This window comes from Chlorocebus sabaeus, chromosome 12 (assembly GCF_047675955.1).
Source record: "Chlorocebus sabaeus isolate Y175 chromosome 12, mChlSab1.0.hap1, whole genome shotgun sequence".
Classification (NCBI taxonomy): domain Eukaryota; kingdom Metazoa; phylum Chordata; class Mammalia; order Primates; family Cercopithecidae; genus Chlorocebus; species Chlorocebus sabaeus.
The window spans coordinates 64,036,773-64,049,847 of record NC_132915.1 but is presented as its reverse complement, the minus strand read 5'-3'; the positions used below and the strand labels follow the sequence as shown (position 1 = coordinate 64,049,847).

At 40.5% G+C, this 13,075-nt stretch overlaps 1 protein-coding gene across 1 annotated transcript in view; it reads right to left on the bottom strand.

The window, feature by feature from the left end:
- Positions 1 to 12,285, bottom strand: part of LOC103219230 (phospholipid-transporting ATPase FetA-like) — a 109,800-nt gene extending 97,515 nt beyond the window's left edge. Inside the window, exon 1 of the mRNA XM_073022226.1 lies at positions 12,132 to 12,285. Within this exon, the coding sequence (XP_072878327.1) occupies positions 12,132 to 12,285 (154 nt within the window). The remainder of the gene's footprint in view (positions 1 to 12,131) is intronic.
- Between the last annotated feature and the right edge of the window lie 790 nt (positions 12,286 to 13,075).

Sequence of the window (13,075 nt, the reverse complement as noted above, 5' to 3'; positions counted from 1 at the left end):
TATGAAACCCCGTCTCTACTAAAAAAAAATACAAAAAATTAGCCGGGCATGGTGGGCACCTGTAGTCCCAGCTACTCGGGAGGCTGAGGCAGGAGAATGGTGTGAACCTGGGAGGTGGAGCTTGCAGTGAGCCGAGATCACACCACTGTACTCCAGACTGGGCAACAGAGCGAGACTCTGTCTTAAGAAAAAAAAAAAGAAAAAGAAAGAAAGTACACTGTGACCTTTAATCAGTGAACTGATTTTATTCTGCACCTTCTCCATTCCTCAAAAGGAAGCCTAAATCTAAATCTTTTTCAAAATTTCATGTTAGAAATAATTTGTTGTTGTTGTTCTTACAAAACAGGCAGTTCCATTCTTTCAGAATGGAAGATGGCTGGAGTGTGATTACTCCTGCTCCCTTTAGGATTTTTTTTTTTTTTTTTAAAAAGATAGAGTTTCCCTCTGTCACCCAGGTTGGACTGCAATAGCACAATCTTGGCTCACTGCAACCACCACCTCCCAGGCTCACATGATTCTTGTCCCTCAACCTCCCAAGTAGCTGGGACTACAGGCATGCGCCACCATGCCTGGCTAATTTATTTATTTATTTATTTAATTTTTAGTAGACAGGTTTTGCCATGTTGGCCAAGCTGGTCTTGAACTCCTGGCCTCAAGTGATCTGCTGGCCTTGGACTCCCACAGTGCTGGGATCATAGGTGTGAGACACCACGCCTGGCCTCCCTTTAGGATCTTGATTCACCAAAGGAAAGCACAGAAGTGGTATGGAAATCCTCCCTAACTACAGAGACAGATCCATTTGTTCTGTCCACAAAAAGGTTGTAAAGGAGGACCTTATCTGCCTCAACAGCCTTTTTTCACACCGATCACCTCTTTTTAGCAGGAGGCAGTTATGAAGAATGGGGGAGAGAAGGAAAGGTACACAAGCTTTACTGGTGAATTTCCAAATATAAAAGTTAAGAGAGTACTCAAATTAGGATTTTCAGATGATAAAACAGTGGAGCTTATACTTGTAAGTACAAAGTATTTGCTTTTGAAAAATATATTTCCTTCCCTGATCAGTTGTTTGGTAGGTTAACAATCTAATTGGCAGGTTGATCTGTCATATGTGCATGTACACACACACACACACACACACACACACTTCAAAGGTAATGACAATGACATACTCAGATACATTTTCCTGAGTTTACCTATGTTCATCTTGTCTGTCCTCACTTTGGCTTTCAAATAGAGACATTGCAGAGTAGACCAACTACAATTCCATGGAATTTCTATAAAGGAAATAAAGATTCAGAATATGAGAATTTCTCATGCTGATACTGTGTCATTCAAACACATTCTTAAGAAACTTGGAACTTGATCCCTGAAGTCCAAAATGATCTATCTCTAAGACACATATGGTAATTTGGAATTCACTTTATTTATCTTCATCATAAAGTTATAGTTTCAGAGCTTGGGAAACAGATTTCATTTCCTGACAACCGAGTTGAAGTTGATGACTACAGTTGTCAGAAAAATCATCTGAAACCTAGAAACAGGTGAAAGAAATTATTGGGTGATCTTTTAGTACAGTTTTGGGTTTATATCTTTGATTAGTTTTCTATTGACTGGACTATTTTATAACTGGTTAGGGCAGAGGTTAACTTATAGATTTTTATCTAGTAGTGATAAGAATGTTTTATGTCTGGTGAAAAAGATGACTCCGAAGTTTATGACTTATTGCACTTTAGGACATTAATTAGTTTTGTATATAATTCAGAAATCATATTTTAACATTCCTTTATTAAATTGCCTATAAATACTTAGCTCTTAATTTTTCATTTGAACTTATCTTAATATCTTACTGGTTCCCTCATTAATTAATAAATTAAATAAAATATTTGAGACCTATTCATTTCGTATTTATATAAAAGTCAAATTTTTTAATACTTGGAAAAATTATACTTTATGAAACTCCATGATTTGCTATACAGACATATCCTTCTTTGCCTCCTGTTTTTCTCTCCATTCTTAACCCAACTCAGAAAAGGCCAATAAAGTATATGTATTTTAATCAATTTATTTCAGGTCCCCTAAAGTACAGATGAGTCAAGACTAGAAAACTTTATAGGTATTTTCACCTCAATTATCCCAGACATCCCAACATAGGGGGGAAAGTCATCATCTTGAGAGAGGTGTAAAGTCGAAGTAAAATGGTGTTCCCAGCCATGATATATTCAACAGCTAGAAAAAAAAATAACCTTGACAATTGTGATCACTTTGGAAAGATAATACATCTTCTAGTTCTGCCCTCAGTGAGTCTCAAGTGACCTCATTATGAATACAATTCGAATTTCAGGAATCTAGGCAGAGTTGCATCCTAAACCTTTAGGAGCTAGAAAGTTAACAGCAGTTAGATATAAAACTACAGGAAATGAAGTACTGGGCATTGTGACAAATTGGTAAACAAATGCTTCCTATAAAAGTATCCAGATTTTTTTTAAAGAAAATTAAATACTGTGCAGGCCAAACAAAATTTGCTTGTGAGTCTGTGGGCTACAAATTTTGTACCCCCACTTCAGGTCTGTCTCTTCTATCCACAGAATCTGTGTTCTCCTAAACAATGTTAGCAGTTCCAATATCACCATTTTCTGGGCACCCAGACCTACTCCCAGTTGCCTGTACTCCCAGAGCTGGGGTTCCTACCACTGCTGAAAAAGGAAAGCCAAAGATGGGATGGCCTGAAGTTCTGGAGGCTCTCCCACCCCTTCAGGGCCACTAACAGCTTTGAGAGGGTAGTCTGGCCAAATCCCCATAAGCAGCACACCTTGAAATGTGAAATGGGTATAAGGCATACGCCAGCCAACTAGGGGCCTGAGTAATGACTGTTCCAGTTGGAACCAGGTGCTTATCAATCTTGTGACGTTTTCTGCACACACATCATGTCACATGGCAGCCAACTGTAAAGTATATTTAAGCTGTTAAACTCAGAGAAAGCATGGAAGAATGTGAAAGGAAAGGAGGAAGAACTGAGGTATAGAAGGAAGAAGGGAAGAGATGCAGCAAAAAACAGATTAGAGGGTCTCTTTGAACCTATTCTAGTTCAGAGGGCTGCTTGATTCACAAATTGTTCTAAAAAGTTAAATTATAAAAAGTGGACTAGGAGCCAGAAAATTGGGTTTTAGTTGAAAGTCTGCTACTAATTAACAACAATGTGACTTGGGACAAATTATTAACAACTTTCTGTCTCAGATTTCTTCTAAAATAAATTTTTAAAAGTAAATAACTTAGATACAGGGTAGAGAAAGGCCAGTTAATAAATTTGTCAGAAAGAGGTTTAGGGGTACTCACGTATTTAGAATGAAGTATAGCATTAGTCTTCATTATGGGGCTAAGATAGAAGAGTTGTGAGAGAAATTAATTAATGGATGAAATTGCCTGCCACAGTGCTTGGCACAAAGTAGTCAATCAATAAATAGCAATGGTTAAATATTTTAATATACATACCCACCATATTAGTAAAACAATTTAAAGTCTAATAATATTGTGTTACAGAAAAAATTGAACCACTAGAACATCTATATATTGGTGGTGGTATTAAAAGTTGGACAACCACTTTAGAAAACAATTTGGCCTTATCTAAAAGGTTGATCAAGCATGTACTCCATATCTTACCATGTCCATTTTTAGGTGTATATCCTAATGAAACTCTTATAACATCATGCACAAGGATGTATGAAATAGCACTACTTATAACAGCAAAACTGAAAACCAACAAATGGTTATTAACAATAAGATCAGTAAGTATCTTCTAGTATGGTCATACAATGGAAAGCTCTACAGCAGTGAAAATGAGTGAATGACATCAACATTGATAAATCTCAGGAGTATAATATTTAGGGAAAAAATCTGCAGAAGAAGACATACAGTATTATATCATTTACATACATAAAGTTAAAGATCAAGGTAAACCTATAAATAAAAGTAAGAAAATAAAAATAGAAAATTCAGGACAGAGGTTAGAGAGAGGGAAAGGGATAAGAGAGAGAATACTGGGAGCTTCAGGCTATACTTGTGCTTCTGTTATTGCTAACTCTTTACAACTACACATTTGTTATAAATCTTATATCTATTCAATGTATAATAATAAAAAGCTGAAAAAAATTAAGTGAATTCACCAACTATAGGAAAATACTCTTCCTATCTTATTCAGGAGAGTAATTTTCAAAATAATCTTTACTGAAATAGTATGTCCAATTTGGGGCACTAAATTTTAAAAAACGTTTGGAGATTTTAAATTTACAGAGAATTGCAAAAATAATACAAAGAATTTCTATATACTTTTCACCCATACTTTATCCTTATATTAGTATCTCACAAACCATAGAATAATTAACAAACAATTTAACCTTGGCATAATACTATTAACTACCGTATCGAATTTAATATTTTAGGCCAAGCGCGGTGGCTCATGCCTGTAATCCCAGCATTTTGGGAGGACGAGGTGGGCGGATCACAACGTCAGGAGATAGAGACCATCCTGGCTAACACAGTGAAACCCCGTCTCTACTAAAAATACAAAAAAATTAGCTGGGCATGGTGGCAGGCACCTGTAGTCCCAGCTACTCAGGAGGCTGAGGCAGAAGAATGGTGTGAGCCAGGGAGGCGGGGCTGCAGTGAGCTGAGATCACACTACTGCACTCCAGCCTGGGCCACATAGTAAGACTGTGTCTCAAAAAAAAAAAAAGAATTTAATATTTTACCATTTTTTCCCACAATTATCTTTTTTTGTTCCAAGAACCAACCCAGGATCCCATATTGCATTTAGTTGTTATGTCCCTTTAATCTCCTCCAACCTGTTACTGTTCCTCATTCTTTCCTTGCTTTTTATGACCTTGATACTTTTGAAGGGAACTGGCCAGTTTTTCTGTAGAATATGCCTAAACTTGGATTTGTGTGATGTGCCCTTCTCAGTGCATGATATCATGAGGAAACATGCTGTTGCTATGTATTCTTGGTGGTGTGAATCTAGATCACTCGGCTAAGATAGTGCCTTCCAGACTTTCTGCTGTAAACTTACTATTTTTTCCCTTTGTAATTACTAAATATCTGGGGACACAATCATGACATGTTAAAAAGCATGTTGAAAAACCTAAGAGTAATAAAAGAGGCGCCAAACAGAATTTAAGGAATAGCACTAGCCTCTATAAGACATAGTTGTAGAAACTAAAGTTCTTTCACTTAGACAGGAGAATCCAAAGGTAGAAATAACCTGTCCAACCTTGAGTTGATAGTCTCCAAGCTTCCTAAACTGTAGATGAAATTATATAACATAGATGGCCGAAACTAGGGGTTGGGAATAGGGTGCTGACCTATTAGCCTACGGTCTTCCTGTTGGCATTATACTACAAACTGACTTCAAGTTCCCCTAAGCCACAGTTGTGATTCTGTGCTGCCAGCATCCTGCATCCACCACGCTTACTTGTACACAAAAGGCTGGTGAATATATTAAGCATAAAATACTTAATATTTTGTATTGGGGGCAGACTTTAATCACAAGTCTTTGTTTATATTTAGCTCAGTCTGAAAACCACATAAAATATAGCAAACACAATGAAACATAGAAATGACATAACTGTGACACCAGCATAGCCAGACTCTTAGGACTAAAATAACCTAGACTGTGTCCAAAGAAGTCATAATGAACACTCAATGAATAAATCCGTCCTCTGGAGAAAAACATCTCATCAACAAAAAAACCAGCACAGGGCCAGGCACAGTGGCTCATGCCTGTAATTCCAACACTCTGGGAGGCTGGGGTGGAAGGACTGCTTGAGGCCAGGAGTTCAAGACCAGCTTGGGCAATGTAGTGAGACTCCATCTCTCTCTATATATCTTTTAAATTAGCCAAGCATGGTGGCTCACGCCTGTAGTCCTAGCTACTTGGGAGACTGACGTGGGAGGATCACTTGAGCCCAGGAGTTTGAGCTTACAGTGAGCTATGAAGACACTCCTGCACTCCAGCCTGGGCAACAGAGTGAGACCTTGTCTTTTAACAGCAACAACAACAAACAGAACAAAAAATATCAGAGGAGATTACACATGAACAGAATCCTGGTTGACTTAAATGCTTTTGAGAACCTGAGGAAAGGGCTCTCACAGAAGCAGATATGCCTATCATTCCCTAAAATAAAAGCTACATTTTCCCCAAACTGTTGTATAAAATTACAAAAACTTCTAATCTATTCTGTCCGAGTTTCTCTGAATTAGCTATTACACCCAATGCACAAATCCCCAGTTATTCCAGAAATCAAGGTTCCCCAACCTGATTCCCAGCACATGAATCTCAGCAAAGCTAACAATTACAGAAGAAAACAAAAGGTTTGTTTTTTTTTCTAATGCTATGGAAGAACATATACCAAAAAAAAAAGAAAAAGAAAAAAAAAAGGGGGGGGGGAGGAAAATAGAAAGTAAGTCTTATCCCAAAATGCATTTAAAAGGCACAGTCCCAAAACTACCAGCACTCCACAGGACACTTCTCAGTTAAACTCCCTGTCTTGTCCCCTCCTCATTTCAACTACAATGTCTTTCTCACAGCAAAACACTCTAGGAAAACCTTCTAAACTTAGGAACTTTAAAATTCTGGGAGTGGTGGGAAGATGTTCAAACAGCTACTAGTCTATGATGCCATTTAGATGACTAGATCTCCTTCAGTTTATTACTTCTGGTTCCCAACTTTTGAGAATTTGCCAAATTCTTTTATTGTAGATTTTTTTTTTTTCTGTTTCCTCTACTGAAGGAAAATGAATGAGTCTCAAAATCCTCATTTACAACTTTCTCCTTCCCAAAGTGGTTCATGGACCCCCTGATAACTTTTCAATAAACTTAGCTTTGGTTTCAAATAGTTTAAAGCAAAGAGCTGAAGATGAATATAAAATAATATTTAAACACAAAATGGAATAGCGAGGAATCTTCAAAACACTAGTTTCTTAGCTACCACCTTTTTCTATTTCCAACCTCACAGTCTCCCTCGGGAGTTCTCAGTCTATAAGGCAGGCTTTATAAAGTAACTGTGTGCTATAAATACCCCTGTCTAGAGTTTTCACTTGGGTCTGAACAAATATTGGAGGTCACACCATGTCCTTCTGGCACTTGTAACTTCTCAATCTCACAAAGTAAACTCCTTATTAGGTATCATAATACTGATCCTTTGAGATGGCTTATCTTCTATTTCTTTCGGTCTATAAAAGTGACTGAATGTTTTCTGAGCTAGTCTTAACTATTTTGCACATAGTAGGTAGTTAACAATGTTTGTTGGCTGGGTGTGGTGGTGGCTCATTCCTGTAATCCCAGCACTTTGGGAGACCAAGGCAGGTGGATCACCTGAGGTCAGGAGTTCGAGACCAGCCTGGCCTACATGGTGAAACCCTGTCTCTACTAAAAATACAAAAAGTAGCCGGGCATGGTAACATATGCCTGTAATTCCAGCTACTCGGGAGGCTGAAGCAGGAGAATCACTTGCACCCAGGAGGTGGAGGTTGCAGTGAGCCGAAATCGAGCCACTGCACTCCAGTCTGGCTGACACAGTGAGACTCTTTCTCAAAAAAAAAGTTTGTTGAAGAGCATCTTAGAAACCAAGTGTTGTGCTTTCCTTTAAACAAGTGTTACTGGTTTTAAAATCAGGAGCAAGGGTGAGATTAAAAAAATAAACAACAACAAAAAAACTCTAACAGGAAGTTTGGAAAACTCAGTTCTGTTTCTTAGCTTGGAATCCTAAATCATTTATACCTAAAACAAATGATTCATTCCCAGTTTTCTAGCTTTTCTTATCTACAATAAAAGGCAATACCTGTCACTTTCCTTCCTTACTGAAGAAAATAATGTAAAGCAGGGGTTTTCAAAAGGAGTTTTGAAAGGGGAGGTTTCTCAGAGGCTGGAGTTGAGTGTGAAGGGGAGAAGGAAGAGCAAGAGGACACTTTCACTCAGCTTGAATAACTGCTTTTATCTGGAATATTCCATATATTTTCCACTGAAAAGGTAGAAATGGGGTCTGCTTTTTCTCAGTGGCAGGAGGGAAACTAATAGTCTGGTTCAAAAAACAAGAGACAAAAATAAAGTGCTTTTATGATTGGTTCCTATGGGTCCCATTTATTCGGTGTTCTAGTTATATTCATGTTTGGAAGGATTTATAACAAATTAGTAACAGTAAAGTAACTAAGTAATTGGGAGGCAGAACACTAGGGGTAGAAGGGAGACTCAATTTTCACTCTATATCCTTTTGGCTACTTAAGGTTTTGTAAAACAACTTTGTGCGTGAATTGTTTTTTCAAAAAATGTGAAGACTGCAACTTCCTGTAAACAACATTCAGTGCAGGGATGACATATGTCTTTTTAGCGAAACAGAACCAATAGAAATCATCTATCTATACAGAGAGAAAGAGATATATTTACATATACATATATAAAGTCTACATAGATAAAAATATACATCTCAGGAAGCTCAGGTAGGACTTTTAGAGTCTTGAGGCAGGATTTCTTCCTCTTTGGTAAACCCCAGTTTTTGCCCTTAATTCCTTCATCAGATGAGGCTCACTCACATTATAGAGGGTAACCTCCTTTACATAAGTCAACTGATTGTAGATGTTAAGCACACTTACAAAATACATTAACAGAAAAAACTAAAATTTTTATTTTTATTTATGTTTTGGGGACGGAGTCTTGCTCTGTTGCCTAGGCTGGAGTGCAGTGGCACCATCTTGGCTCACTGTAACCTCCACCTCCTGGGTTTAAGTGATCCTCCCACCTCAGTCTCCCAAGTAGCTGGGATTACAAGCCTGCACTACCACGCCTGGCTAATTTTTTTGTTTGTTTTTTGAGATGGAGTCTCGCTCTGTTGCCCAAGCTAAAGTGCAGTATGGCGCAATCTTGGCTCACTGCCAGCTCCACCTCCCAGGTTCACGCCATTCTCCTGTCTCAGCCTCCTGAGTAGTTGGGACTACAGGCGCCCGCCACCACGCCAGGCTAATTTTTTGTATTTTCAGTAGAGACGGGATTTCACCATGTTAGCCAGGATGGTCTCGATCTCCTGACCTCATGATCCACCCGCCTCGGCCTCCCAAAATGCTGGGATTACAGGTATGAGTCACCAAACCTGGCCATGACAGGCTAATTTTTGTATTTTTAGTAGAGACGGGGTTTCACCATGTTGGCCAGGCTGGTCTTGACTCTTGACCTCAAGTGATCCACCCACCTCAGCCTCCCAGAGTTCTGGGATTACAGGTGTGGACCACCGCACCCAGCCAGAAAAACCTAAATTAGTGTTTGATTAAATAGTACTATGGCCCATAGATGCTGAAAATAAATAAATAAATAAATAAATAAATAAATAAATAGTAATACTGTCAGAGGTGTTTAAACACCTCCATCTTGAATAGAGCCTTGGTAAAATAAGGCTGAAACCTACTGGGCTGCATTGTCAGACAGGCATTCTAAGTCACAGGATGAGATAGAAGGTCGGCACAAGATACAGATCATAAAGACCTTACTGACAAAACAGGTTGCAGTGAAGAAGCCAGCTAAATCCCACCAAAACCAAGTTGGTGATGAGAGTGACCTCTGGTCGTCCTCACTGCTACACTCCCAATAGTGCCATGACAGTTTACAAATGCCATGGCAATGTCAAGAAGTTACCCTATATAGTCTAAAAAGGGGAGGCATAAATATTCCACCCCTTGTTTAGCATATAATAAAAAAACCCCATAAAAATGGGCAACCAGCAGGCCTCTGAGCTGCTTTGCCTATGGAGTAGCCATTCTTTCATTCCTTTACTTTCTTAATAAACTTGCGTTCACTTTGCTGTATGAATTTGCCTCAAATTCCTTCTTGCGCGAGATCCGAAAACCCTCTCTTGGGCTTTTCTGTAGAGACAGGGTCTCGTTATGTTGTCCCAGCTGGTCTTGAATTCCTGACCTCAGGCGATCCTCCCACCTCAGCCTCCCAAAGTGTTGAGAGGCGTGAGCCCCTGTACCTGGCCTTACGGATATGTCTCGTCAGGCAGTCCTTCTTACAAAGTTGTCTCTAGCTGGGCTCTGGTAACAACACTTCCCACCTTTCCACTTCAGGTCTAGAAGTGCTACTGATTCACCACTGTTGCTAGTCTGTTTCACCATTCCTTGTTAGTCTCCTTAACATTGACCATACCTCTATATGGGTTCTTTTCAGTTCAGCCATTTTAAATATCAACTATTTTTCTGCCAGGACTGTGATACACTAGAAAAGTAACAAATGGCATGTTTTCTTTTCCTTTATACTTCCATTCATTCACATCCCAATATTTGCAAGAAAATCTCCTCTTTTTCCTCTAATTCAAAGCTTCCCATCCTCCCAAGTCCAACAAGTCTCTCTAAATACTCCATTACCTACAGAGCAACACTGTTGTTACCACTCTTGTGTGGGACCTAGTGTGACATCAGCACTCTTGTCCTTCTAGTTCTATGACTGTTCAGCTTTGCCAGTCTGGTTATCACAGCAGGGCAATAAGCTCCTCAGGGGTAGGAAACTTTAGCAATTAGAATCGCAAGTGATAAGCATATTTTAGCTGGAAAGAGCCTTAGAGGTTACCTTGTTTTACAGATGAGGAAGTTCAGGCTCACATAGGGAAAAAGTCTTTCTCACACAGCTATATAGTGGCAGAGTTAAATCTAGAATCCAGATTCTTCCTACTACTTCACCATGCTTTGGTGCTGCACTGGGTAATGAGTAGGCACTTAACATGCTGATGACTCACTTTTAAATTTATAAGGGGTTTTTGTCTCTTTTTGTTCAATGCTAGGCCTCATGCCTAGACGAATACCTGGCACATAGTAAGCGCTCAAAAAATATCTGTTGCATTTGAACCCAGTACCAAGCAAGGCAAATTCCTTGGAAGTTAATTAGAACTCAGAGGATCATTTATAATAATCCCCTATACACTTAAAGAAAATGTATAGTTTTCAACGTGCTTTCATATATATGAGCCCATTTGACCCCTCGGAGGTAGACATAGCAGGAATTATTAGTCCTAGATGACAGATGCAAGTTATTGAGGCTCTGAGAAGTTAAAGGTCATCTCCTGACTAGAATGTAGCCGAATTGGGCCCAGTCTTCTGACTCCTACTTCAATACCATCTCCACTATTTGCTGCTTTTTCAACTTTGCCTGTCTGCTTCTGGAGTTGGGAGGATCATTCAGGGAGTTAGTCCGAATATTCACAATGAATACGTCAGCGACAACTTAAGCTGAAAGATGTGATTTTTCTCTCTTAAAAGCCCACTGTTAAAGGTACTTCTGTTCTAATTCTGATTAGACATAGCCTACAGAAATCAGTGGCTAATTCAAATCTGAAAGCTTGCTGAAGCCATGGGTAGCCAGCCAGAGTTTGACTCTTGCCTCTAGAGTAGGTATCCTATGCCGAAGAGTGGGAGGGAATGATAGCAAACGTGCCACTTCAGAACAAGTATGGGACAAGGATTATGACTTCTTAGAGAATCTGCATAGCGCTGGAAAAGTGGAAAACTCCGAGTTAACAAGAATGTGCAATTACTGGAGGTTTTGGGGGTATCTGCTTCATAACTGGAAAAATGTGTGCCCTTTAGGAGTTATATGGGGGATAAAGCCCCCCTTTCTTAGATAATCTCGACAAATATGTCCTCTGTGGGAGTGTCTGGAAAACCAGTATACTCGAATATGGGGAGTGGTCTCAAGAAAGTATGAGGATGGACAGCTACTGGAAATACTGAGATGGGATAGTCTCTCTCCAAGGAATATTGGGAGGGAGAAGGCGATAACCTCTACTCGGGCGCCCCCTTTGGGCTCCTCTTGCTCACCGTCACCGCCCAGCCTCCACACTCCAGCGACTGCCATCTTAACGCACCTTCCTGCGCAGGCGCCCTAGAGCCCCAAGTTCCAGCTTAGAGCAGAGCCCCGCCCACAAACCACGCCCATCTCCCATGAGCCCGCCCCTGGCCACACCCCTGTCCTCAGGTGCCGGACCCATTATGTTTCTCCAAGGAGGGGGCCCCTAGCTGCCGATTTGGCTTTGAAGTACCCGAACTATGCTCTCCGCTGAGGGAATGGAGATGAAACTCAGATCCTGCCTTTGGGTAGGTCACCGGCTGATGAGGGGACAGGGACAAGTAAATTATAACAATGTCGAGTGCTGTGGAGAGGCGTCTGGATATCAGAACCTAGAAAGCAGTGGAAAAGGCTGGCTGACTTTCCGGCAAGGGGAGCAGCATGTGCAGGCACGGACGGGTAGGAGCGCATGGTGCGTGTAGGGGACCTGCCGGGGCAGTGCTTTAGAATAGCTGCAGGATAGCGGCAAGGGGGGCGGTGCCGGCTGCACATATATTGGAGGGTCCTGGAGTTTCAGCCTGGAGGCTATCAGTGATCACTGAATAGTTTAATAGGAGAAGGACTTTATATTAGAGTGTGTGAAGAGAACAGGGTAAGAACGGAAGCAGGGGATTATCACAGTAACTCAGGCATGAGGACGTAAAAGCTGCCACGACTCTTGTGGTAGTCGTGGGAATTTGAGGCGACCCAATGGATTCAACAGGTAATTTTGAGGCAGAAATGTTAAGTGGTTGGCTTGGGAGAGGAGCAGGGAGGAGGAAATTTTTAAATGAGCAACTGAACTCTAAGGATTTATTTAGCCGCCTGGTGCCCCGTTAGTCCCTGCCCCACAAGTAGTGATGGTGCAGGTTGAGAGAGTAGGTGAACACTATCTTTCTTGTTTCAGCTTTTCCCATTTCCATGCCAGGAGGCGTTTTACCTTATTTCTTCCCCTTTGGGAGTAGGCATTCTACTGCAGCTCTTCTTCCTTGAATAGAGCCTGAATGAAAGGCCAAGGTACAGTCCTAAGCCTAATCTTCTGTCCTATCTGTGGCAGCCTCAGTCCTCTGCCAAGATGGGCAGGCACACCTCTCCCCAGTGGGCCCCTGCCTTGTCCTCACAACCCAGGCTGTGATCTGTCCTAGCGATTCTAGACAAAAGGAAGAGAAGCATGGACGAGTTTTCACCAGAATACCTCTACTGCTACTCTTTTGAACCTTTT